The following is a 25,126-nucleotide window of genomic DNA, read 5'->3' on the forward strand; positions in this document are numbered from 1 at the left end:
TCCATCTGTCTACACTAAGGAAAGCAAATTTCTCCATTTCTTAGCGTGTAGCCAGATGGACTCAAGATCAGTGGGATGTATTAAAGTTACTCCTCAATAGGGTGGGAGACTGTCTGCTGTCCAGTAAACACCACAAAACACCACACGAGCAAAGGCTGCATCCTCCCATGCCTGCACTTCCAAACGATAAAACCTGGAAAATGTGTGTAAGGAGGATCACGTTGCAGCTCGGCAGATATCTATGGGAGGCAACAGACTAACCTCTGCCCATGACACTGCCTGAGCCCTAGTGGAATAAGCTCTAACTTGAGTAGGCAATGGCTTTTCAGCATCCACATACACAGCCGTGACCACCTCCTTAATCCAACAAGCTAAGGTAGCCCGCGAAGCCGGAGTGCCCTGCTTACTCCCACCATGGAGAACAAACAGGTAATCCATCTTTTAAAAAGACTTAGAGACCTTCAGTTACCACACGACAAGACACTTAATATCCAAGGTGTGCAAAAGGCAAAACTCCTCTGCAGAAAAGGTGGCAGAAGAGAGAGCAGATAAATGATGACTCCTGCTTGTGGGAGACCATCATGCAAGCCAGGAGGTGTGAGGAGAAGGATAACATTAAAGCTTTGCTGCAGCTGCTAGCAGTGGCTTAGTCCTGCCTCAACTCATCTCTGGCTAGCTGGCAAAACTTTTGCAGCACACCATTTGAGAAACCTCTGCCTTCCATCTCGTCCTGCTTCATCAGTCCAGCCCTAATAAGTGGGTTATTTCCCCCTACCAGCAGCTGGAGGCAGATAACCCTGTTTAACTCTGACATCACAGCCACTACAGGAATCCAGTTTTTTCTGCCTCTAGCAGATGGTAGAGAAGGAATGGTACAGCAACTCGGGATGGATCCGAGATCAGACCAGAAGTGCGAGCCCTTCTGAGGGGATATCTGGTTGAGCTTGGCCACGGAGCATAAAAAAAAGACCAGAGCAGAGAGTTAGATCTTTCTTCTCGTGCTGTGAGGAGTTTTTTTTTCTGCTCCCAGGTCTGTGGTGAGTATTTGGTTCTACTCCCCTTGCTGATCTCCCCTTTCCCCCTTACCTCGGGAGGGGAGACACTTGAAGGATGTTTTTTGCCAGGAGTGGCTGTGCAGGGTATCGGCCATCTGGAAGGGAGCATGGTCGTGTTGCTGTGACTGCACCAGGGAAGGGGTTGGAGTTTCACAGCTGGCACACTCTCTCACTGGCTAGCCCGAGTGATACGGCTGATCCAATGGAGAAATCGGGCCGTTTGTGCTAGTGCTGCAAGGTCTGCAGGGTCCTCCAGGTAACAGGAGAGATGGCCCCCATGTATTTGGCATGCCACTGGTTTGGAGAAAAACCTGGTTCTTGCTCGACAACAGGACAGGCTGCAGACCCTGGAAGGCCCTGAATTGCCACGCAGGCTCCAGAGGTGGCAACCATTTTGAACATGTCCACATGTTCGGGCTTAGAGGTCACTGAGACAACATGGTCCTGTGGGAAGTTTGATTCTCCTCCTATTTTGGTGCAGGCAGTAGCAGAAGGGGGAGCTGATCAAGAGAGGGTGTCTTCATTGGGCCCAGGGGAAAATTTTGCCTGGAATTCTTCCATTTTCTTCATCAGGCGTTCTATGCTTTTTCTAAATCTGTCACTGGCATGCAAGACCACGGCTAAAGTGTTAGGCGATTGTCTGCCAGTTCCCTCTCCCCGAGTTTCTGCCAAGAGGGCACAGCCAGCCATTGAGGCACCTGGGCCTTCTTGGGAGGACCGAGAGAATTTGGAGGGGATCGGGGATGCCGAGCATTTGGCCTGTTTGGAGGAGGGGAACTCTCCTCCATTCCTGAGTCTGATTCTGTGAGCTGCCTTTCACAGGGATGAGATTGGTTATTTGATTGAACAGGTGATTTCTTGTCTCTTCTTGGAGGAATTGAAGCCTCGGGAAACTCTGGTGTGGGATTCTATAATTAAGGGAAAGCAAAAGACACTACCGCCTTCCTGTTCCACCCAGAGGTAGAGGAGATGATGTTGGCCGAGTGGGAATCCCTAATGTCTTGTCTTCAGGAGTATTAATCTCCTGCAACACTTGTATTCTCTCCCATCGGCTTGGTGCAGACGTTTTTTAAGGTTGCAGTTGTGGATACCCTGCTGACGACTGTCACCAGGCATACCACCATTCCGATGGAAGGGGGAACATCCCTGAAGGATCCACTATACAGGAAGACTTGAGCCACCCTTGAGGAATTTGTTCACCTTGGTGACGGCAGTCCAGATTTTCTTTAGTTCAGCTATGGTGGTTTGGGCTCTCCTTTATAGGATCCAACCGATGCTAGAGAGAAAGAGATGTCCAGGATGGCGTTCACAGCAGCCTTTTTTGGTGGAACGCTTTGCCTTGTTACGAAGCTCTTCCCAGTTAGTGGCCCTTTTGGTCATGATGTGTTGTCTACTCTGGCTTTTCAATTGGGCAGCTGACTTGTGGTCTAAAACCAGTCTGGGGAAGTTGCCCTTCAATGGCAAGCTACTTTTTGGGGAGCATCTGGGCCAGTTGATGAAGAACCTCAAAGTTCCAAAGTGCCAGTGCTTGCCATAGGACAAGAGCTGCTCCTTTTATAGAGGGTACAGTGGGGGCAATTTCGAACATCTAGCTGGTACCATAAGGGGAGACAATTTTTTGGGGCCACCTCTATGGCATATTCTGGGCTGAGAGGCCGGGATCAGTCCTTTCATGGAGCCAGAAGGCAAAGGACTGGTGTCAGTTTGTCCACAAGGGCCAGCGGAGCTGCCTCCCGAGGGCCCATAGGTCCACTCTTCTGGGTCCAATAGGAGGACATCTGCAGGAGTTTTACAAGGATTAGACCCAGGTAATGTCTGACCACTGGGTGTCGGAGATGGTCTTTTCAGGATACGTGTTGGACTTTCATTGTTCCATTCAGGGCATCTTTCTGGTATCGCCCTGTTCCACTCCGATCAAACAGGCCATCCGCGAAACTTTATTAAAACTTCAGATCCTGCAGGCAGTAGTACCGGTATCCCCTTCAGAGCGGGGATGGGGCTGTTCCATTTATTTCATGGTACCAAAGGATGAGTCTTTTTTTCCGATCTTAGATTTCAAGAGGGTGACTCTGTCTACGGGTTCCCCATTTCCGCATGGAAACACTGGTCTGCACTTGCTGCAGTTCGTCAGGGAGAGTTCCTGTGCTCACTGAACCTGATGGAGGCCTATCTCACATCCTGATCAAGGAACAGGACCAGAGATATCTGCGTTTTTGCATGCTGCAGGAACATTTACAGTTTCAAGCACTAGTTTTTGGTCTGGCGACCGCACTACATATGTTTACCAAGGCGATGGTTGGTGCGAGAGGCAACTGTCTGGTGTGAGGGAATTAGATGCACCTGTTGCTCTATCATTGGTTAATCTGTGCGCTATCACACGAGGAGGCAGTGTGGGTGACTTGTGTGGTGCAGCTCTTAGAAGGCTTGTGCTAGATGATCAATTTTGCCAAGATTACCCATCTCTTTCAGTCCCTGGAGTGTACTTAGGGGCAAGTTTCAATATTCAGACAGGACAAGTGTTCCTAACAGATGAATAGATCTGTAAGATACTCCAACTTGTTTGGAGTTTTCTGGGATTGCCAATTCCCTCTGTGTGGGGCCACTTAACAGGTGCTCGGCTTCATGGCAGCAACCCTGGACTTGGTCCCATGAGCCAGCGCATATATGTGTCTCCTCCAGGCATTGTTCCTGTCGAGATGATCTCCAGAGTTCCAGGACTACAAAGTGCGGCGGCTTTTGAGTCAGCCAGTACACATGTCGCTGCTCTGGTATCTGTTGAAGGGAAATAGCTTAACTATGCCATCCTGGATCTTGATGACAACGGATGCGAGCCTTTTCGTTGGGAGGGGCTCATTGTCAGGAGCAGGTGCCTCAGGGGAGTTGGTCTCCGACTGAGGTCTCGTGGTCCATCAACCGACTGAAGACCAGGGCCATTTGTTTAGATTTCCTTCGTTTCTGCCCACCAATTCGGGAGAGAGCCATTTAGCTATTTTGGACAATGCCACGGCAGTGGCATATGTAAATCAGCAGGGGGGGACGGACCGGGAGTTAAGGAGTTTTGGTGGAAACTTTGCTCCTGTTCTTGTGGATGGCAAAGAGCCTATGATTGCTCTCGGCAGTGCACATTGCCAGTCAAGAAAATATTCAGGCTGACTTCCTCAGCCAAAATCGATTGGATTCCAGGAATGGAAATTAAGCTCGGACGTTTTTCCACTGGATCTGTCACAGATGGGGTTGTTCACAGCTGTATCTGATGGTGACCCAATAGAATGTGAAGGTGTACAGTTCTTCAGCTGGCAACAGGAACAGAGGTCGTTGGGCATTGATGCCCTAGTTCAGTCCTGGTCAGAAGAAAGCTTCTCTATGCCTTCCATCCATGGGCACATATAGGCACGCTGCTAAATAGAGTAGAACTGGAAAGCAACCAGGTCATTCTGATTGCACTGGATTGGCCTCACCAGCCATGGTATGCAGACAGCATTCAGTTGTAAGTGGACCTGCTCTTTCGCCTGCCAAAGGCATGGGGTCTTCTGGTCAAGGGCGTCTGGTCATGGAGAATCCTGCTCCGTTCTGTCTTACGGCCAGCGCTTGAGTGGAGACAGCTCTGCAAGAAATTGTATATTTAGCAGTGATTTCTACGTTATTGAAGTCTTGCAAATGTTCCACATCCTTTGGTTTATATTCGCATCTGGCGACTGAGGAGTTTGTGGGCCAAGGTTGTATCCTTGAAGGGTAGATGTGCCCTGTATTTTGGCCTTTCTTCAGGGCGATCAAGATTAAGGGGCTTGCCTTGAATTCCTTGAAGGTGCAGGCAATAGCCATTTCATGCTTCCAGGAGCTGCTGGGAGGGGGGGGGGGGTGTGTGCTTCCCTAGCAGCTCATCTGGATGTGTCCTGTTTCTTAAGGGGCTTGAAGATATTGCGGCTCCCTTATTGACCCATCATTCCCCAATGAGATCTAAATTTGATGCTGAAGGCCCTAACAGGGACCCCCTCCCTTTGAGCTTCTGAAACAGACTTCGTTGAAAGGCCTGTCTCCGAAGATGGTGTTCCTGGTGGCGATTTGTTCCACGTGGCAGGATTAAGAACTGCAAACCTTGTCTTGCTGAGACCCTTTTTTGGTGATCATGTCGAGCACGGTCACTTTTTGTCCAGTGCCGTCTTTCTTTCTAAAATGAATTCTCTTTTCATATCAAGCCATTTCCCTTCTGGCATTTTCTCAGGAGGAGTGTGGTCCAGAGTACTGGTCCCTCTGGTGCTTGGATGTGCAAAGGATGATTCTGCGCTATTTGGAGGTCACTAATGCATTCCACAAGTCTGACAAAACTGTTTGTCCTGTTTGGAGGTCTACGTCAAGAGGATGCAACCTCTAAGGCAGAGCTTTCCAAAGTGTGTGTCGGGACACATTAGTGTGTCGCCTGTAGTGTGGAGGTGTGTCGCCCGGTCCACAGGGCCGGCGGAAGCAGGGAACTATAGCAGGAAGATCGGCGGGCAGTGGTGGAGCTTACATCACCACGGCCCGAAGAAAAGGGTCACGTTCACTCCTCCTCCTTCCTGCCTGTGCAGCCCTGGAAGAAAAACGTTGCCGGAGCCGCGTGGGCAGGAAGGAGGAGGAGCATCTGCTGCGTACAGAAGAAGAGCAGCATTAATGGGCCGTTGCGGATCCCACGTCGCGACGGCCCGAGAAGAGGAGGAAACCCGATAGCAGGGCTGCTGCGGATCCCAAGTCGCGGCAGCCCGAGAAGAGGAGGAAACCAGATAGCAGGGCCACTGCAGATCCCATATCATGGCCAGGGAAGATCAGGGCCTCTGAAGAGCCCATCGTTTGGCAACCCGTGCAGAGGGACAGCATGTGCCAGTGAGAGCCTGTGCTTGAGCATGTAGGAGTGAGAGAGCCTGTGTGTGTGAGAGTGAGACAGCATGTGCACGAGAGACAGTATGTATGTATGTATGAGAGAGAGAGCTTGTGGATGTGTGAGATTGCATGTGAGTGAGAGCCTGTGTGTGTGAGAATGTGTGAGATAGCGTGTGAGAATGAGAACCTGATTGTGTGTTTGAGGGAAGACAGATGGAGAGAAAAGAAATAGAAAAAAAGACCCTGTAAAAGGAATTGGCAAAAAAACAAGAAAGGAAAGGTGGAAAAAAAAGCCTGTGACCAACCGATTAGAAAACTAAGATCAGACAGCAAAGGTAAAAAAAATAAATTACTTTTTAGTGATTGGCACATGTAATCTTTGGGAATGTGCAAGAGTAGCATTTTCTCTATGCCGATCTCACAATGTACGAGATCAGCATGGAGGAAGTGGAAGCCTGCAAATATTTATTATGAGATAGGTTGTGTTGTGAAACATTTTATTTATGTATATATTTAAGGAAACCTACATAAATTGTTGAAATACATTTTGTTCGTTTAACCTTTAACTTCTGGTTTGCTGGTAGACTGAATTACTGTGTCACGAAATTATGTTTGTCTAAAAAGTGTGTCACCAACATGAAAAGTTTGGAAAGCTCTGCTCTAAGGCTACCTTGGTTCACTGGATAAAGGACACTATTGATTTGGCTTATTTGCTTAAGAGCAAGAAGCCTCTGGAATTGGTGCACGCGCATTCCACCAGGGCACAGTCAGCATCCTGGGCAGAGGTGAATGCTCTTATGCCAGCTGATATTTTTAGGGCGACTATTCCTGAATACCTTTGTGAAGCACTATTGGCTAGATGTGCTCATGCCGGAGGAGTCAGCTTATGGGGTGGGGGGTTTTCAGGCAGACCTCACTTCCTCCCACCTGAGTAATTAAAACTTTGGGACTTCCCACTTATCAGGACTGGTGTAGCAGGATAAGATGGAAGGAAACATTTTCTTACCTGCTAATTTCCTTTCCGTTAGTCCTGCTACACCAGTCCAGGACCCACTCAGGAAGCATAGCTGCATAATTTTCAGATTGTTCTGGTTAGGATTATGTTGTAGGGTAGGTTTGAGGTTTCCTTTCTTTCTCAGTGTTAAGTTTTCCTTTCGAGAAGAAATATTTACTAATTTGTTTCTTGTGTGGAAGGTGTCTGATCCGAAGCTTTGTCAGGATACTGGATTCCTGCTGCTAGCACCACCCCCTAAGTAGTGATTGTAATATCACAGAGGAAAACAGTGTTGTCTGCCTCCGTCTGCTTGTAGAGGGAAATAACCTACTTGTCAGGGCTGGATGTAGCAGGACTAAAGGAAAGGAAATTAGCAGGTAAGACATTTTTCTTTTGTTACCCTCCCCCACCCCCATTCCCACTCACCTCACCATTATGACCTAAGTGAAATGGAAGGGAGAGGCTGGAACACTTGTGATTTTCTTTGTTTTAATACATACATGTGTGTGTATTATATGTATTGTACCATATATAAAAGTTATCAGGAATCAGTTGTGTACCAATTTGGATTTTTTATGCTATTCATTGTTTGTAATCAAGGAAGAAAATCTGAACATTTTTAGTAAAACAATATTTTTATGACTGTTGGAATTTGCTGGGAGGCAGCGGGGTTCTAACATTGCTTTTTAATATTAATCCTTCCTCTTTCATGCATATACTTATTCAAGGACTTGGAATGCATTTTGAACACTCTTGGAGGCAGTAAAGCTACAGCCATTCCGGTGCCACAGGACAGAGTGGAGGAGGATGCCATAGACGAGAGGACTCTTAAACCAGCAAGTAATAGTCACATGAATCTGGGGTAAACTACCTTTACAGCTTAAATTACTTTTCAAAATATTGTACTGTATATAACTCCATGAATTGGGAAAGACCCGAAATTATGACCTGGTAATGCAGGAGATAGTGAGCAAGTAAAAATATCTTGTCCCATATTAACATTTTGAAGAAACAACTTGATAGTTTTTTTTTTTTATATAAAAGTCATGAAGACACTAGTTTTAGATCTTAACAGAATAACAGCATGCCACAAAATTTGAGGTACTCTGTTTGATATAACATAGTTAATGGGTGCAAATTCCATAAACTTTCATTAGCCAGGTTTATTTTTCCATTTTTTTATAGCCCTCTTATATTCTCTGTAGCCCAGTCTTTGCAGCAACAGCCCTTGTCTAGAGGCCATAGACTACAGCTCCCTCTGGAACTTGGTGTGCATGTATCCTGAGTTTAACCACAGAGTGCAGGTGTTTTGCAGTGACTAGGACTTCACCTCTCCCTCTCCAGGAGCAGAAGTTGAATTTGGCAATTGAACCCAGGTCTTCTACATGGCAATGTACAGCAGGGCCAACGAGCTGTCAGGCCAGTCCACATTTATTTTTTAAGCTGGAAGAAATTCAGCATTTACTTTTCAGCATCTGTTGTATTATACCAGAGCTCCCATAATGCCTTCAAACCAGAAGATAGAATCATGACGACAGATATGCTTTCCACTTATTAGTGCACCAGTACTAGCTATTAGATTTTTCAAAATTCCAATGTTTCTCAGCTTTTTTCCTGTCTCCTTTGATTTTATTTCTAAATCTCTATTTTATTTTTATCATTTGTGTTTCTTATGCTTTTATAGCCCAAAAAAAAAAAAATCTCCTTCCCAGATTCACACTTCAGCTATTCAGGCATCAGCTAGCAGCGCTTTTGCTCCTCTGAACGTGCAGGAATTCCTACTCGAGCATTGCCTTGTAAGCCCCTCAATCTTTTTTCATCTGAGTACCAGCACAGACATGAGCCCTGATTTTCTGTAAAAATAACTTTTTTTTTTTCTTTAAATTTGCATCGCTGCCTCAGCAGTCCCCAAACAGCACTCTTCAATGCTACCGAAAAAAGGGAAATTAAGAACTTTTGGTGAGTCACATGATGTGATGAGCTCAGATGGATGTCTCTCTGGACTCCAGATGCTACCCTCCATTTTATCATAGATTTTATTCTGACTCACCTAAAACTGGCAGTTTGGATCATAGACTTCAAAAGGCTTATGGACAGATTTATCTGGAAATTTACCGAGGTGATATCCACTAAATCTGGGAAAAGTTAGAGAAAACGTCACTTGCTGAGTTAAAATGGCTGCTGTGAAAGAAAATTAGTGTGCTGCACTCCCCTGATGAGGCAACAGTGGCAGAGGGTTAACCTCTGCTGTCATCACAGCATTGTCAGGCAAGTTTGATCACATCTCTGGCGTTAAGAATTTGATTTTCGAGATCAGCTCTCATTTATAGACAGTAGAACAGTCAATCAGATTGTAGAGAATGAAGATAATCCCTACAAGAAAAATTGCAGGTTTTGGATAAATCTGTGATAAACTACCAGGATATACTAGAAGATGTCCTGGAGAACAGATCAAGTTGCAATAACTTAGTGGGCATACCAGAGTCATATTCCCAATCAAAATCTGGTGAGCACATTGGAATTATGGTTGCCAGCTAAATTGGGCCTTGAGAGCTCCAAGACAAATTTGTGATTGAGAGGGCACATTGGCTGGGTGACAAGGCAACTAGAAGGGAGAGGCCATTTGTACTAATCATGAAAATTCTAAACTTAACCCAAAATAAATGACTATTCTGCAGGCCTATTACAAGAAGAGGTAACTCTCCTACCACAATCACCAAGCATTACTAATTCAAGATTTCTCTTGTTGCGTCTCTGTTAAAAGGAGTTTGTCCCACTATGCTTGATACTGGCTCAAAAACACATCACCTTTGTGCTCCAGTATCCGGCAAAACTTCAAGTATGGCATGAAAATTCAGTGTAAGTGTTTGAGACAGTGGATGTGGCTAAGGTGTTTGTCAGAGGCCTGCAAGCTGGCAGTGGGTGAACACTTAAAGCAGTGAGTTATGGACAACCGATTTCCCTTGTTACAAATGTGCAAGAGAATCTTCAAGTTTTTTCTCTTTTCTGCAGAACAGTTTCCTTGTTCTGAGATGGATTTAAATTGGAATTCAAGTGTTAATGGGGTTCTTGGTCATATGAGACTGTTTTGTTCAATAAAGTTAACACAACTTACTTTGGTGCAAGTGAGGAAGAAAGCTGGTGAGGTAGCTGGCCAGCTACTCACAATTCAGAGTGCTGTTTAATACAGAAGAATGACTCATTTGCTACAACGGTCATACCTGCCTTTTAGCTTTGGTTGCTGTGAATTGAAAATGACAAATTGCATTTGATGAAATGAGGATTGCATAAACATTTTTCATGTGCAAGATTTTCTGTGCAAGTTTGACCCACAGTGCCTGTGTTCTCATTAGTTATTTCTTCAAGTCTTGTTCATTAAGCCCGGAATAGGTGGATTTGTTTTCCACTGTTACATAGTTATAAAAGCAACTGGTGCATTGATAGGTTGAGCTGCTAGACACAATCATTTCAGTGTTTTTTTCACAGCAACTACTTGTGGTGCAGAAGTGTCTTCAAACATTATACAATTCTGCCTCTGATCTAATATACAAAGGACTTTGGGGAAGTTACTAATACAAACCATTGCTCTTGGTCCAGATGACTGAGTGGCCATTTTGATACTGCTGGCACTGAGGTTAATATCTGTCAGCTGTGGCACTATGGTCGAACTGTGCTCATGATGGCACTATGTGCACTTTGAGACAATATTTGCCACTTTTGGTTACTCACTTTCTGGTGTTATTTAGAGGGTGTTTCCTGTCCTCCATGATTAGGAGGATAATTGGTTATGCTTAGATTGGTGTTTATTGGGTTTTTTTGAGTTGGGGAGGAGGTTGGGGGGGGGGGGGTAAAGAAGATGGATAGAGGCTAGGATGGGGGGATGGAAAGGAGGGGAAAGGGGGATAGGTGAGGAGGGAGTATAGGAGTCTAAGTATGGGCATATGATTCTTGGACCCATTTTTCATACATAACCTGAATCTAGTTACCATGATGTTTTTCTATTCAGGGGGACGGCTATGCATATTAGGACACAGTGGCGCCCTTTGCTTATTGAGAGATTATTCTAGATTGAAATTTGCTTCAGAAATCTGGGATGGGGACCTGAGTTAAAACTTACATGGAACGTAGTGAGGTTGGGTACTCCGGTTAAAAGGGAAACATTCTGATACATCTTAATCTTATGGGCTGTAAAATTGTATTTCTACAGGAAACATATGCTTGAAAAAATCATACTAAACTGTGAAAACGCTGGATAGTGCAAGTGAATAATGCATATGGGCCTTCTAAGAGCTGTGGGATAGCAATTTTGCTTCATAAAAGTATTGCATTTAAAGTAGAAAAAAATCAATTGTGGATTCTAAAGGGAGGTGTATATTGTGTCAGAGAAACTATTTTGCAGGGATTATTTTATAGCTTCTATATATGCTCCTAATATGATCATTCCTTTTTTTTAAACCAGATAATCTCAAGTAATTGCTTTAGGTCCAGCCTAAAAATGTTTGCAAAAATTTTGACCAATAGACAAAATAATCTTTTACCATCTATAATCTCTAAGGGACAAGTGAGGTTTAGAGGACTCATGGTCTCAGATTACTACTATTTTGGGAGAAATGTTAGAGGGGGAAGGTCCCAGAGACTATTTTAATAGACTTTGATGCAGGAAAGACCTTTAATCGTGTCTTGAAGTGTTAAATATGGGTATCGTGACCAAATATCGTGACATATCAAGGTCTCTTATTCTAATCCTGTAACTAAGATCTGGGCTAATGGAATATTATAAGAATCTTTCACATTATATAGAGGTACTAGACAGGGATGTCTGTTGTCCCCCTTGCTCTTCATATTATTTTTTGAACCAACAGTGGGTCTAATAGGGATTCCAAATTAGAATCCCTATTAGACATCTTGTGATAAGGCATTGACAGTAAGGCTAAAGGCCTTATTTGTGGAAGGCATTCTTTTATTAGTCCCAACTACTTACCTCCTTTTAGTATTGGAATTATTTGGAAGCAATGGGAATATCTATGGTTTTAGATATTTTGTGTCCTTTTAAAGCGACCTGGGATCATTTCCCTTTGAAGTAGGCAATGGATTCTATAAAATATTTGGGTATGAAAATTCATAGGGATCTGACTAATTGGTATATTTTGAATATATATTCATATATATTCCTATTATCACAGAATTTAAAGGTAAAATTCAGAGCTAGATGCAGATGCCATTGTCTTGGATGGGTAGGTTAGCGTTGGTAAAAATGGTATTAGCATCTAAACTCCTATGTGCTGCAGATGTTACCAGTGCAGATGATAAAAAAGGACCTTTGTTTTCTTAATGGACTTTATTCAGACTTTCTTGAGAAAGGAAAACAGGTGAGATTAAAATATCAAGAAGCTCATGATCCCAAAGGGGAAGGGAGTCTGCTTATGTCCGTTGGAGACCGGCTATGGGAATCTAATACTTTTTTTGACATTCTACTGGAATGTGAGATGGTATCACCGCTGAGCTTGTGTTATATCCTTCATGCAGATAGGAATAGTCTTCCCCCAAGTCTTTTGAACTCAGTTTTGGTAAAGACTATGCAAGCTGAGTTGCAGGCTATTATATTTGGCTAAATCCTTAAGCTTATCTTTTATAGGCAACCCATTGTTTACCATTAGAGATACTTTTTCTGTTTTTCAGTGATTAGTGAGGTTGGGCCGTAAGACTATTTTATCTTTTATTGACCTCTAGAATAAGAGTTTATCCTTTTGATTATGTTTGGGAAAACTTGGGATTCAAGCACAATGAGCATTTTTTATTTATGAGTAAAAAGCTTTATTTCTGCCAATATGAAGCTCAAATTGGAATTTTATGCATCGGGGATTTAAAGATTATTGCATGCATATTTTTAAGGCAGGTAAATATACAGGGTCCTCTCTATACAAATACCTCCATTCTATCATTTCTTATGCAGTGATATGTACTTTGTGACATCATGAAGCCTGAAGCTCTCCAAAATTTACTGAAGATAACCTGCTGGGTATCACTATGATATTAAAAAGTACTGAATGGGTTTTATTGAGAGAAATACAATTGAAAGTTTTACATAGTGTTTTTCTCCCCCATAGAGCCTATAGAGCTGTCTGACAGAATCTGCATGCTATTTAACATGTAAGGAGATTAACATAACTGTTATACATTGTTTTTAGGTAGTTCAAAAGTATTGGGGGAATATTTGGTATATTCTCACTCAGATAATATCGACTCCTATGTCACGACTACATGCTTGGATATTGCCCCAGACATTCAGGGTCTAGAGCAGTGGTTCTCAACCCTGTCCTGGGGACCCCCCAGCCAGTCGGGTTTTCAGGATATCCACAATGAATATGCATGAGAGAAAATTTGCATACACTGCCTCCATAACATGCAAATTTTCTCTCATGCATATTCATTGTCGATATCCTGAAAACCCGACTGGCTGGGGGGGTCCCCAGGACAGGGTTGAGAACCACTGGTCTAGAGAAAGGAAAATGTAATTTTCTGTTTAAATGCTGTCATGTAGCAAAAAGATGCCTTTGTTTAAGTGATTGATTGAATACTTTGGCATCCACTTCTGTACAGTGGAAATCAGGATTGTTAGAATTAACGTTTAGAATTCAAGGCTTACCTTGGGAGCCCATTTTGCTTCACTGCCAATTGAATTTCGTAACTTATTAACATTTTAATTTTCTCTAAATTCTTAGGATGAGAGATTTTTGTTTAGAAGGGGAGGTTGTGTTAAGGCCCTTGTATGTATGTGTGACAAATTTTGTGAAGAATTGAAAATAAAGATATTAAAAATAAAAAACATTTGGTTCTTCTTGTCCACTAAGTAGAAATCCATGAAGAGTGTGTTCAATGTCTGTGTTATGGTAAAAGAATATCCATTACCGATGGACATGAACTCTGATACTGCTGTCTGGGACCGGACCATGACCAGACCAACTGTTAACATTGCTAACCCTAAGATTGAAGGTCTGGAAAATGAAGGAGCTGCATAAGTGTCTCAGAAGTTGCAGTTTGTCCTCCTGAAGTGCAGCATCTGCCTCCCTGAAAATTGAGTTGAGCAGGTGCTCCTCAAAAGTATCTCCCCCATTGGTGGAACAGCTGAATCCTCAGGTTTAAGTAAGCAGCATGTGTTGACGAGGAAGAGGTGTCACTTTGCAGAACAGCTGACACCCAAAAAGCAGTCTTGGGTGCTTCAGCCAGTCAATGCAGCAAGCCTCAGAAAGTGACATGCATCGGTCCTCGAGATCTTTACCATCAGGGCAACGTGCTCCATCATTGACGCATAATGCTGCAATGCTTCCAACAACTGTACACAGACCTGCACACAATTTTGACAAGAGCAGAAGGGGATATGATGCCCTTAACCTCACCAATTACCAGAACCCTTACACCAACAAAATAATTGAATAAGGACTATATATGGAGACTCTAGATAATTTGTTCTTTTGTACCTTCACATCTAATTGGCCTCCAGATTTTGTGGAACCCAATGGATATGCAAAATTCCATTCTTGTATCAGAGAAGGATGTACTAATGTGCTGCCCACACCAGGATAAAGGACATGTCAGTTGGAGTTGGTGAAGGGATTTCTTTACCTCTGTGGTGGCTAAGGATAAGGGGTGTACCTTTCAACTCTCCAGAATATATTTACTCCCACAAGACAGAGCCCAGTATCCTCAAGTGCAGGTGGATATGCCATCAGAACCCCTGCGAGGTGGATTTAGTCCATGTCATTCACTTGTGGCGGAGTCTAGCCAGTCCAGAGGATGCCCATCAGGAGTATATCTCTCCAAGGTATCTAAGGACCCCTCCTCAGTCATCTTTCATCACTTTGATCCTGGATCAGTGTTCCCCGTCCCTTAGGCTTTGAGGAGTTGATGGGGATCCCTTTCAGGTCCTCCAGAACACTGGAGGACCTTTCTTACTACAGATTTCAGGACAAGCTGGGAAAGCACTTGATTATTATGAGGAGGGAAAAAGATCCATGCACGAATGTCTTGGGCTCTAAATTCTGGAAACAGTGTATCCAGTATCAATCCTGATCCATGATATCTTGCAAAATTTGCAAACCAGAATGTGGGAATATCCTATTTCTTGTATCCCAGTTGCAAGGAACTTGGACCTCAAGTATAGAGTTCAATAATCTCTGGGGTTTGGAATAGTAGAATTCTCAGAGGACAAGCAGAATATTAGTCCTCACACAGTGTGCCCAGCATGCCCTGTACCAATCATCCACATGGGGTCTCTCTTCAGTCCCTTTTATTCTGCAGAAATATTAGCCTTGCGGTTGGATTGAGTGAGGAGCCACCAAACCTCCATCTGTGTCAAGGGTCCACAAAGGTCTCCACCGGTCCTGGTGCCAGTCACCAATCCCCCTCACAGGTCCGAGGAAAATCTGGCCACCCTTCCTTCCTCCCAGTCAGTGTTGGCATCGACACCGTTTGAGGAGGAGCTGAAGTGTCGAGTCCAGCTAGTGGTGGAGCGGGCACTGTAAAGCTTAGGTGCCCCGGAGCCGGTGCCGCCCTTGTACCGTACCACTTCTTGAGAAGCTCAGTGTACTCATTGGTGCCTTACCGACCCAGCTGGTGTCTGTTCCCGGGGCAGGGCACCAAGGTCGCTTCTTATCGATACGATGGTTGTCGCTGGTTCCTCATTTGAAGAAGCTCCGCTGAAGCAGGTAGTCGTCCGTCCCCCGTCCCCCCCCCCCCCCCCCCCTCGTCTAATTCCATCGGTGCCTGCACCTCTGGATGTCGGCCCTATCCCCTGTGGTATACAGTAAGGATGAGGGTCCCTATGACCCCTGGGAGGTTGATCAGACTGAGTCTTCCGAGGATTCAGATAGTCTCCCATCAGACTCATCTCCAGAAGAGCGAAGGAAGTCCCCCTCCTGAGGACTTAACCTTCGTAGGGTTTTTCAGAGTGAAGGGGGAATACCATTCCTTTCTAGCCTTTGACTGAAGAAGACGCTAGGCACAAGATGCTTGAGGTTCTTTATTTTATTTATTTGTTTTTATATACCGACATTCACCCAAGGGTATCACATTGGTTTACATAATGTCTAGTGAGATAGTGTGAAAACAGGTCATACTATCTTTATATTGAGACATAGTAAAATTACATTGATACAGTGTAGAATTACAGTGAAGTAATGTTTTGTGACATATAACATTGTAGAATAAAAGTGATATCTTGATAAAATAACATCTAGCGTTTGTTTTGGCTTTTGCAAATTCTCATTGTGGGATATGTGCGTGGTTAGAGTTTTGTTTGGTATTGGTTGCTGAGGATGACAGGAGGTTAACTCTTGGCTGGGTAGGCTTTTTGGAATAGCCATGTTTTTAGTGATTTCTTGAAGTTCTATGATGAGGGTTCCGTTCTGAGATTTGCTGGTAATTTGTTCCATAGTGCGGGGCCTGCAATTGATATTGCTCGTTTTCGCGTTGAGGTGAGATGGGCCAGTTTGTTGGATGGGATAGAGAATAGTCCGGTGTTATTGGATCGTAGGTTCCGTTGGGAGGTGTATGGATGAAGGGTGTCCCTTAGCCAGTCTGTTTTTTCGTTGTTAAGGGACTTGTGTATTAGGGTGAGGGCTTTATATTGAATTCTGTGTGTTATGGGGAGCCAGTGGAGTTCTTTTAGTATAGGTGTGATGTGTATGGAGCGTTTGCTGTTTGTGAGGGATCTGGCTGCCGCATTTTGGAGTAGTTGGAGGGGCTTGAGGGTGGAGGATGGAGTTACAATAGTCGAGTTTGGAGAAAATGAGGGCTTGGAGTACTGACCGATAGTCTTGATTGAGTAGTAGTGGGCTTGATTTTTTTTTTTGAGGACTTGTAGTTTGAAGAAGCCTTCTTTTATTATGGTGTTGATGTATGTTTTCAGGTTGAGCTGGGAGTCTAGGATGACGCCTAGGTTTCTTGCAGTCGTAATGAGATGGCTCGTGCTTTGTGTGGAGGTCCCGTCTTGAATGTTCCAAGCTGGGGGTTTGTTAGAGATATGTATTATTTCTGTTTTTGCGTGGTTAAGGGGTGAGTGCTATTTGGGATAAGAGTTTTTGTATTTGGGTAAGGATGGAGTTCCATTGTAGAAGGGTGTTCTGTATGTTATCTTTTGTAGGGATAAGGATTTGGACGTCATCGGTGTAGACAAAGTATTGGAGGCCCAGGTCAGTGAGGAGTTTGCATAGTGGGAGCATGTAGATGTTGAAAAGGGTGGAGGAGAGTGAAGATCCTTGAGGGACGCCGTGTGAGAGGGGGAATTGTTTTGATTCCTTGTTGTTGAGGATTACTTTGTAGGTTCTGTTCGATAGGTAGGAACGGAACCATTTGATTGTGACGCCGTCTAGTCCAATTTCACTTAGTCTTGTTAGGAGGGTGTTATGGTTGACAGTGTTGAAAGTGGCTGATATGTCAAGTAGTATAAGAAGGTAGGATTGGCTGGCATCAAGACCTCTGAGTGCTGTGTCGGTAAGTGTAAGTAGGAGTGTTTCAGTGTTGAGTGTTTTTCTGAATCCGTGTTGGGATGGGTATATTATCTTTTGAGTTTCCGGGTGTTCGGAGAGTTGATGGTTTACGGTTTTTCCAAGGATTTTTGAGATAAAAGAGAGGTTCGATATGGGTCTGAAGTTAGCGGGGTCAGAGGTGTCAAGGTGTGATTTTTTTTTTGAGTATAGGTTTGATGGCGCATTTAAGGGCCTCAGGGAAGTTTCCTTGCTCTAGTGATACGTTGATGATATCAGCTATGGGTTTAACTACTATATCTGGAATTAGTTTTAAGGTTTTGATTGGTATAGGGTCAAGGGGATGGATGGCTGGGTTCATTTTTTGTATGATGGTTCTTATCTCAGAGGAGGCTCTGGGTTCAAAGGTGGTCCAAGTGGGGACAGTGGTGGACTGGAGGTTCAGTGTTTCCTTGGTTGCTTGAGGGTTGGAGGTTATTAGTTTGGTTTTGTCGAGAAGTACTGTGCTTGTTTGTCACATGTTATCGAGTTGATCTCATTGGAGGGTGGGGTTTGGATGGGTTGAGTCAGCTTGGATGGGTTGAGTCAGCTTGGTGACTAAGTTGAAGAGGGCTCTTGGGTTGTATTGGTGTTCGTGGATTTTCTTTGCGTAGTATTCGTGTTTGGCCTTGTCTATATCAGATTTGTAGGTGTGGAGTATTCTGTATTTGTTCAGGTTGGGTGGGGTAGGGTCTCTTCTCCATTTTTTTTCGGCTTGACGGAGTAATCGCTTTGTGTTTTTTAGTTCATGTTGTACCATGGGACCTTTATGGGTGTTTTCAGTTCTGATTTCTTTGGTGGTGATAGGACATTTTGATTTTGCGATTTCAGCGTTAATGTTGAGCCATGAGTTTGTGGCTATGTTTGCTGTGTTGAGGTTAAGATCTTTTAAGGTGGCAGGGAGGGTTTCTACGATGACATTACTGGGGCATGGTTTGGGGAATGAGATGTATTTTTTGTTGTTGGTTTCTGTATGGTTGATTTTGAGTTGTAGTGTGGTTTGGATGAGTTTGTGGTCGGACCATGGGATGTTGGTGCGTGTTTTGTTGTTGATAAATATGAGGTCAAGGGTGTGCCAGATTTCTGGTTGGTGTGTTTACTATTTGTTTGAAACCAATGGCTGACATGGTGTCAAGTAGTAGTTTGCATGCGGGAGATTGGAGGTTGGAATCTATGTGGAGGATGATTGCTGGTGTGTCCATGTTGATGCGTGATGGGATGATTTCAATAAGTGAGGATAGGTGGAGGTCTAGGGATTTGGGTGGGGCGTATACCAGCATGATTTGGAGGTTTTTTGTTTTGAAGAGGCCTCTCTCCAGGGGTGGCAGTTGATTAATGCAGTGTTGTGTGAATTTGAATTTCTTTAAGGCTAGGAAGAGTAGACCACCTCCTTTTCTTTTAGGTCTTGGTAGTGAGAAGATGTTGTATGCTGAGTGGGGTAGTTGATTAGTGCTGTGTCGGATTTCTTGAGCCATGATTCTTATGCAGAGGATGTCAGGGTGGTTGTTCGTTAGGAGATCTTGTAGTATGGGAATTTTCTTGGAGACTGATTGTGCGTTAATTAGGATGAGTGATAGGAGGGATAGTGTTGCCATGTGAGTGTTTGGGTTTATGAGGATGTTTATGAGGCGTCTTGGTCGTTGGTGTGTGTTTTGGTTGGTGTGGTGTTTGTGGTTTGTGATGAGTGGGTAAGTGTGTCGTTTTGTGTTAGGGGGTGGGTGGTTTTGTGTTAGTAGTGCCCCCCCCCCCCCCACACACACACACACACACACATGTGTGTGTGTGTGTGGGGGGGGGGTGATAGGTTGCAAGTGTATTCTTGGGTTGCTGGATGTGGGTGTTAGAATATTGGGGGGGGGGGGGGGGGGGGAGATAGGATGGTGGTTATGGAGATGAGAGTAGCAGGTGTGTGGAAGGGGATTTCTAGTAGGGGAGCCTCCTAAGGAGATCGTGGCGGTCCCAGTACATGAGATCCTTACGGAGTTGCTGCTGAGGATTTGGGAACACCCCCTCACAGTGCCTCCCATGTATAAGGAAACGGATGGTGTTTATCTCATCCAAAAGGCTATCTGATTCGGTAAGCGTCAGCTGCTCTACCAATCGGTGGTGGTCGAATCTGCCCTCAAGAGGGCCAAACGCTGTCTGACCCACTTCTCGGCACCCCAGGGAAAGGAACACAAAGTGGACACTCTTGGGAGAAAGATGTTTCAAGGCACCATGCGTATTGACCGCATCGCTGTGTACCATCTGGACATGAGCCAATACTCTTGGGACATCTTGGCAGAGGCAGCATCCAGTATTATTGAAATTGCCGGAAGGGTAGTCTCTAGAAATATGTTCTTTAAAATGTGTTGCAAGTGTACCTTGCAGAAGATAGTCTATCCTGTCCTGTGGAGAGGGACTGGACCATCACATACTGTTCCTTTATTTGAGCAACCATTTCTCTTAAACTATTCTCTTCAAAGGTAACCACCCAGGAAAGGAGAGGAGAAGATATGTGGATTTTTGTTACATGCAAAGAATGGTTAAGGGCAATGATTCATCTAGGAGTAGCAAATTGTTTGACATTAATGTGAGTGTTTATTATGAATATGATCTAGCTGTTTTATGATTTTCTGATACCCACCTAGAATGGTAAACAGAGTGGGATAGAAAATGCTTTTTTTTTAAAATAAAATAAGATTTAGTTTTCAATCTTGTAAGAACTATCCCTCAAGAAATTGATCAGATTGTGATCTTCCCCTTCACAACAGCCCTGGCTGACCTCTGGGGTGCAGAAGGCCTGGTCTAAGAATCACACTGGAGATCCTCTGTCAGTGTGCCAGCCCACAACTCTGAGATTTTAAACACTGCAAGAAAATCTTGAAATCAGCAAGGAAGAAACACTGAGGAAAAAAAGGGCTTAAAACTTTGAACACACAAATAATGTTAGTTGCTAATGAAACTCTAACAATTAATAAAGAATAGTAAACTACAAAATTACCATTTAATTTACCAAATAAAAGTTTAAAAAATCAATCTTATACAAAATTTAATAAATCAAAAGTTCATCCTATACAAACTTTCTAAAACAATAAAGTAAACATACCAATACATGAAATTCAGTCCACACAATCTAACTGCCTCAGAGAGAAAAATAACACACATGTATGACTGAAGAATGAAAACATACCAAATGTTCAAGTTCAATAATTTCCATTAAAACTAATAGTAGTGCCTATCCACCATTCTTCAAGTAGTGTAACAATATCAGCAAAATCCCTTTGATCCATATAATAAACTTTCTAGTAATGCTAAACAGGAATCATTGGGTGAGTATGAAAGGGGGTAGGTGCTAGGTGCTGTGCCTCCTCAAGATTCCTTCAAGGGTGTGCCGGAAACACCTCATCCCCCTCCATCAGTCCTTACTACCCAGGACTTTCAAGAGGAGTTGGACCGCAGGATGCAATCGGCAGTGTTCAAAGTGCTTCAGTGCGTCGAGCTGCCAGCGCCACCGGCCCCCATACCAGTGCCTGAGCCTCTGCCTTCGCTGCTTGTGCCCCTGCTGGAGCATCAACTTCCTTCTTGGCACCCCGCCCCCCCCCCTCCCCCCCAGACGTAACTGGTGCCAGAGAGGCCTCAGATGCCTCCTCGGCTATCGATGCCCTCCACCTGAGCGATCCCGGGTCCTCCGAGAAGGATGAAGCTTCGGGAACCAGGCCCCCATGCCCACAGTTCCCCAAGCCGCTGCCGGCTCTCCCTGGCGTACCATGGTCGATGCCCCCCTCAATGCCCAGGGGTCTACTGATGCCAGTGGTGCCCCCATTGCCCTTATGCCTGTGGGGCCCAGGCCTACTGCCACTCCCGGTCCCCACCCTCGGCATCAGGGCCCTAGTGAGGAGGAGGGTTCCTTTGACTCCTCGGATGCATCTTCCGAGTTCTCTGATGACACCCTCTTGGAGCCTTCCCCTCCAGAGGAGCGGCGTCTATCTCTGCCCAAGGACCTGTCATTCACCAGCTTTGTAAGAGCCATGACAGAAGCCATCCCCTTCCAGCTCCTGTCGGAGGAGGGTACACATCACAAGATGCTGGAGGTCCTCCAGTTCATCAGCGCTCCAAAAGAGATTGTGGTGGGCCGGTCCACGACATCTTTAAAGAGCTCTTCCTCCATATGTGGTCTGTTGCCCCAGTAAACAGGAAAGCTGATGCGACTCATCTGGTTCAACAGGCCATGGGCTTTGAGCGGTGGAACTTACCCCACCTGTCTGCGGTGGTGGAGTCCGCGCTTAAAAAGGCCAGGTCCTCCCGGACACATGCTTCTGCCCCTCCAGGGTGAGAACACAGGGAGCTCGACAGCATAGGGAGAAAAATGTTCCAGGGGGCTATGCTGGTGGCCCGCATTGCGGCCTACCAGCTATATATGGCCCATTACGACTGCATCCTATGGAAACAGGTCCACGAGTTTGCGGAGGGCATTCCCCAGCAACAGCAGGAGTCCCTTGCAGCCATTGCTTTGCTGGGTCTTGAGGTGGGTAGACATGAGGTCAGGTCTACCTATGACATCTTCGAAACCGCAGCCCGCCTTGCCGCCGGAGGCGTCGGCGCCAGACAGTTGGCTTGGCACCAGGTCTCCGATTTCTGACCGGAGGTTCAGGACAGGCTTGCGAACCTCCCCTGTACAGGAGAGAACCTTTTGGGGATAAGATGAAAGAGGTCATGGCGCAGCTGAAAGATCAACATGATACTCTTCAGCCCCTCCACCACCTGGAAGTCCTCCAGGCCCGGGCTCTCACAAGCCTTTCTACTGGCCAAGGAAGTACTTCGCTCTCACTGCCCATACTCGCCCACCTCTGTCCAGCCCCAGAGGCCGTAGCCTGCAGCAGCGAGTTCCGAGGACCCAACCAGCCCCCCAACAGGACCCATCCGCCGGCCTTTGACTGGCAAGCAAGAGAGCACAAGCCAAATTCTGGTTCCCCTGGCAGTCAAAACCCTCCCCCCCAGTCGGTAGCAGGCTTCTTTGCTTTGCCCACCGCTGGGAGACAATCACTTCAGAACGTTGTGTCCTCTCCATTGTCTGCCATGGCTACCACCTGAACTTCAGCAGGTTCCCAGAGATCGCTCTTCCATGTCCATCGTAGGGTACGCCCGGCCATCAAGTCGCCCTTCAATCAGAGCTTTCCGCCCTTCTAGCAGCGGACGCGGTAGAACCGGTTACCTGCGAGCTGTGGGGTCATGGTTTCTACTCAAAGTACTTCCTCATTCTGAAGAGGAAAGGCGGCTTAAGTCCCATCCTCGACCTCGAGGCGTTAAACTGTTTTCTCATAAGAGAAAAGTTCAAGATGGACTCTCTGGGCATGCTGATCCTGCTCCTCCAAAGAGGAGACTGGCTCTGCTCTCTCTATTTTAAAAGAGGCTTATGCCCGTGTTGCAAATGTCCCTAACCACAGGAAGTACTTTCACTTTCTGGTGGAGATGGCACATTTTCAGTGCAAAGTGCTGCCCTTTGGGCTGACTTCAGCCCCACAAGTCTTCACAAAATGTTTGGCGGTGGTGGCTGCCTATCTCAGGCGTCGCTCGGTCTACGTCTTTCCGTACCTGGACTATTGGCTGATCCGGAGCGAATCACACTCCGGAGCCATGAATGCTCTAGCCTTGACAGTTCAGACCTTACAGACCTTGGGATTAGTTATCAACTTGCCCAAGTCACATCTCACTTCATCTCCACGGCTGGACTTTATTGGCGCCAGGTTGGATACGGCACAAGTAAAAGCTTTTCTGCCCAGGGATCGAGCGATTGCCCTCTGCTCGTTGGCTACCCTCGTTCGCAACAGACAGAAGGTACCAACCTGCCTGCTGCTCCCCCTGCTGGGTCACATGGCCTCTTGGCCCACCTCCTCTTGGCCCACCTCCTCATGAGGAACCCACAGTGGGCCTTGCGGTTCCAGTGGCAGGAGGCATCCTAGAATCTGGAGGTGCCGGTGATGGTCATGGACCCTCTCCATCTCTCCTTGACCTGGTGGGAGGTCCTGACCAATCTGGAGACTGGACTCCCAGCCCACATCACCCCAGATGACCCTGCATACCCAGGGCCTTTGGACTGCGGCCGGGTCCTGCTGTCAGATAAACTTCCTGGAATTGCAGGCAATCGGGTACGCCTTGTTGGGCCTTCCAGGACAGGCTGTCTTCCAAGGTCGTCCTCATCAGAACGGACAACCAAGTGACGATGTGGTACATCAACAAGCAGGGCAGCACGGGCTCCTTCCCCCTCTGCCAGGAAGTGATATGTCTGGAATTGGGCCTTCTGCAAGGGAATGTGTCTATGGGCCACCTAAACACGCCGGAGGACCGCCTCGGCTGAACCTTCCAGCCACACGAGTGGTCCCTGAACGCAGCAATGGCAGCCGACCTGTTCCGTCGCTGGGGCATGCCTAACACAAACCTGTTCGCCTCCCCCCTCAATCACAAGTTGAGTATGTTCTGCTCCCTGATTCCGGGAAAGAGCCAACCGGCTTGTGACGTGTTCTCCCTTTACTGGTGGGAACAAGGTCTCGTGAACGTGTACCTACCCCCCCATTCCACTTCCTTCGAAAACTCTGCCGAAGCTACAAGAGGACGGGGACCATGATCCTGGTTGGCACCCTCCTGGCCAAGGCAGATGTGGTTTTCTCTGCTCCAGGACCTATCCATAAGCACACTGGTTCCGCTGGGGACGGCTCCTGACCATTTATCACAGAATCAGGGCACCCTGCACCACCTGAACCTCTGGGCCCTGGCCCTCACAGCGTGGATGTTGAGTGCATGATTCTCCAGCCCTTACAGCTCTCGGACGGTATTTCCAGGGTCTTGATTGAATCCCATAAACCTACCACTCGGAGATCTTACAGCTCGAAGTGGAAGCATTTCTCCACCTGGTGCAGGGGCCACAGACTGGACACTTTCTTCTGCTTGCTCCCCCGCCTGCTAGATTATCTGTGGCACCTGCCCGAGTCTGGCCTCCAAACCAGCTCGGTCCAAGTAACCTCAGCGCCTAGCACTAGAGGGTCGCTTGGGTGCCTATTTCAGTCCAGCCACTGATCGGGTGTTTCATGCGGGGCCTGATTCAACTGAAGCCCCCACTTTGCCCCCCTGGCAACCCCGTGGGATCTCAACATTGTCCTGGCGAGGCTCATGCAGCATCTGTTTGAGCCTCTCAAATCCTGGGACCTGAAGTTCCTCACCTGGAAAGTTATGTTCCTGATGGCGATCACTTCCGTTCGCAGGGTCAGTGAGATCCAAGTCCTGGTTACATAAGCTCCCTAAACGAAATTCTTCCATGATATTTTGGTGCTGCGCACAATCCAAAATTTCTGCCGAAGGTGGTGACTGCTTTCCACATCAGCCAGTCAATCATCATCCTTCCCATGTTCTTCCCACAGCCTCATTCTCACCCAGGGGAACATGCTCTTCACACCCTGGACTGCAAGCGGGCACTCGCTTTCTATACAGCGAGTCATTGACAATCTACCTGGCTCTTTGTGTCTTTTGATACCAATAGGCTGGAAGCAGCAGTGGGGAAGCGAACCTTGTCCAGCTGGCTAGCGGCTTGCATTGCCTTCTGCTACGAGCAGGCAGGCCTCCAGCTAGCTGGCAGGGTGAAGGCTCACTCTGTGCAGGCTATGGCGTCAGTGGCCCATCTGCATGTGGTTCGTGTCGCCAAAATCTGCAGGGCTGCAACCTGGAGT

The 25,126-nt window shown here is 46.0% G+C and overlaps 1 protein-coding gene across 7 annotated transcripts in view; it reads left to right on the forward strand.

Moving 5' to 3' along the window:
• RBBP8 (RB binding protein 8, endonuclease) overlaps positions 1-25,126 on the forward strand; it is a 379,857-nt gene that overhangs the window by 195,044 nt on the left and 159,687 nt on the right. For all 7 annotated transcript variants that reach the window (XR_003854777.1, XM_029591118.1, XM_029591123.1 and 4 more), the window contains one exon: positions 7,632-7,765. Coding sequence is in view for 6 of the 7 variants with exons in the window: in XM_029591118.1 (XP_029446978.1) it covers positions 7,632-7,765 (134 nt within the window). In the remaining variant the exon portion in view is untranslated. The remainder of the gene's footprint in view (positions 1-7,631; positions 7,766-25,126) is intronic.

Source organism: Rhinatrema bivittatum, chromosome 2 (assembly GCF_901001135.1).
Source record: "Rhinatrema bivittatum chromosome 2, aRhiBiv1.1, whole genome shotgun sequence".
Lineage (NCBI taxonomy): Eukaryota > Metazoa > Chordata > Amphibia > Gymnophiona > Rhinatrematidae > Rhinatrema > Rhinatrema bivittatum.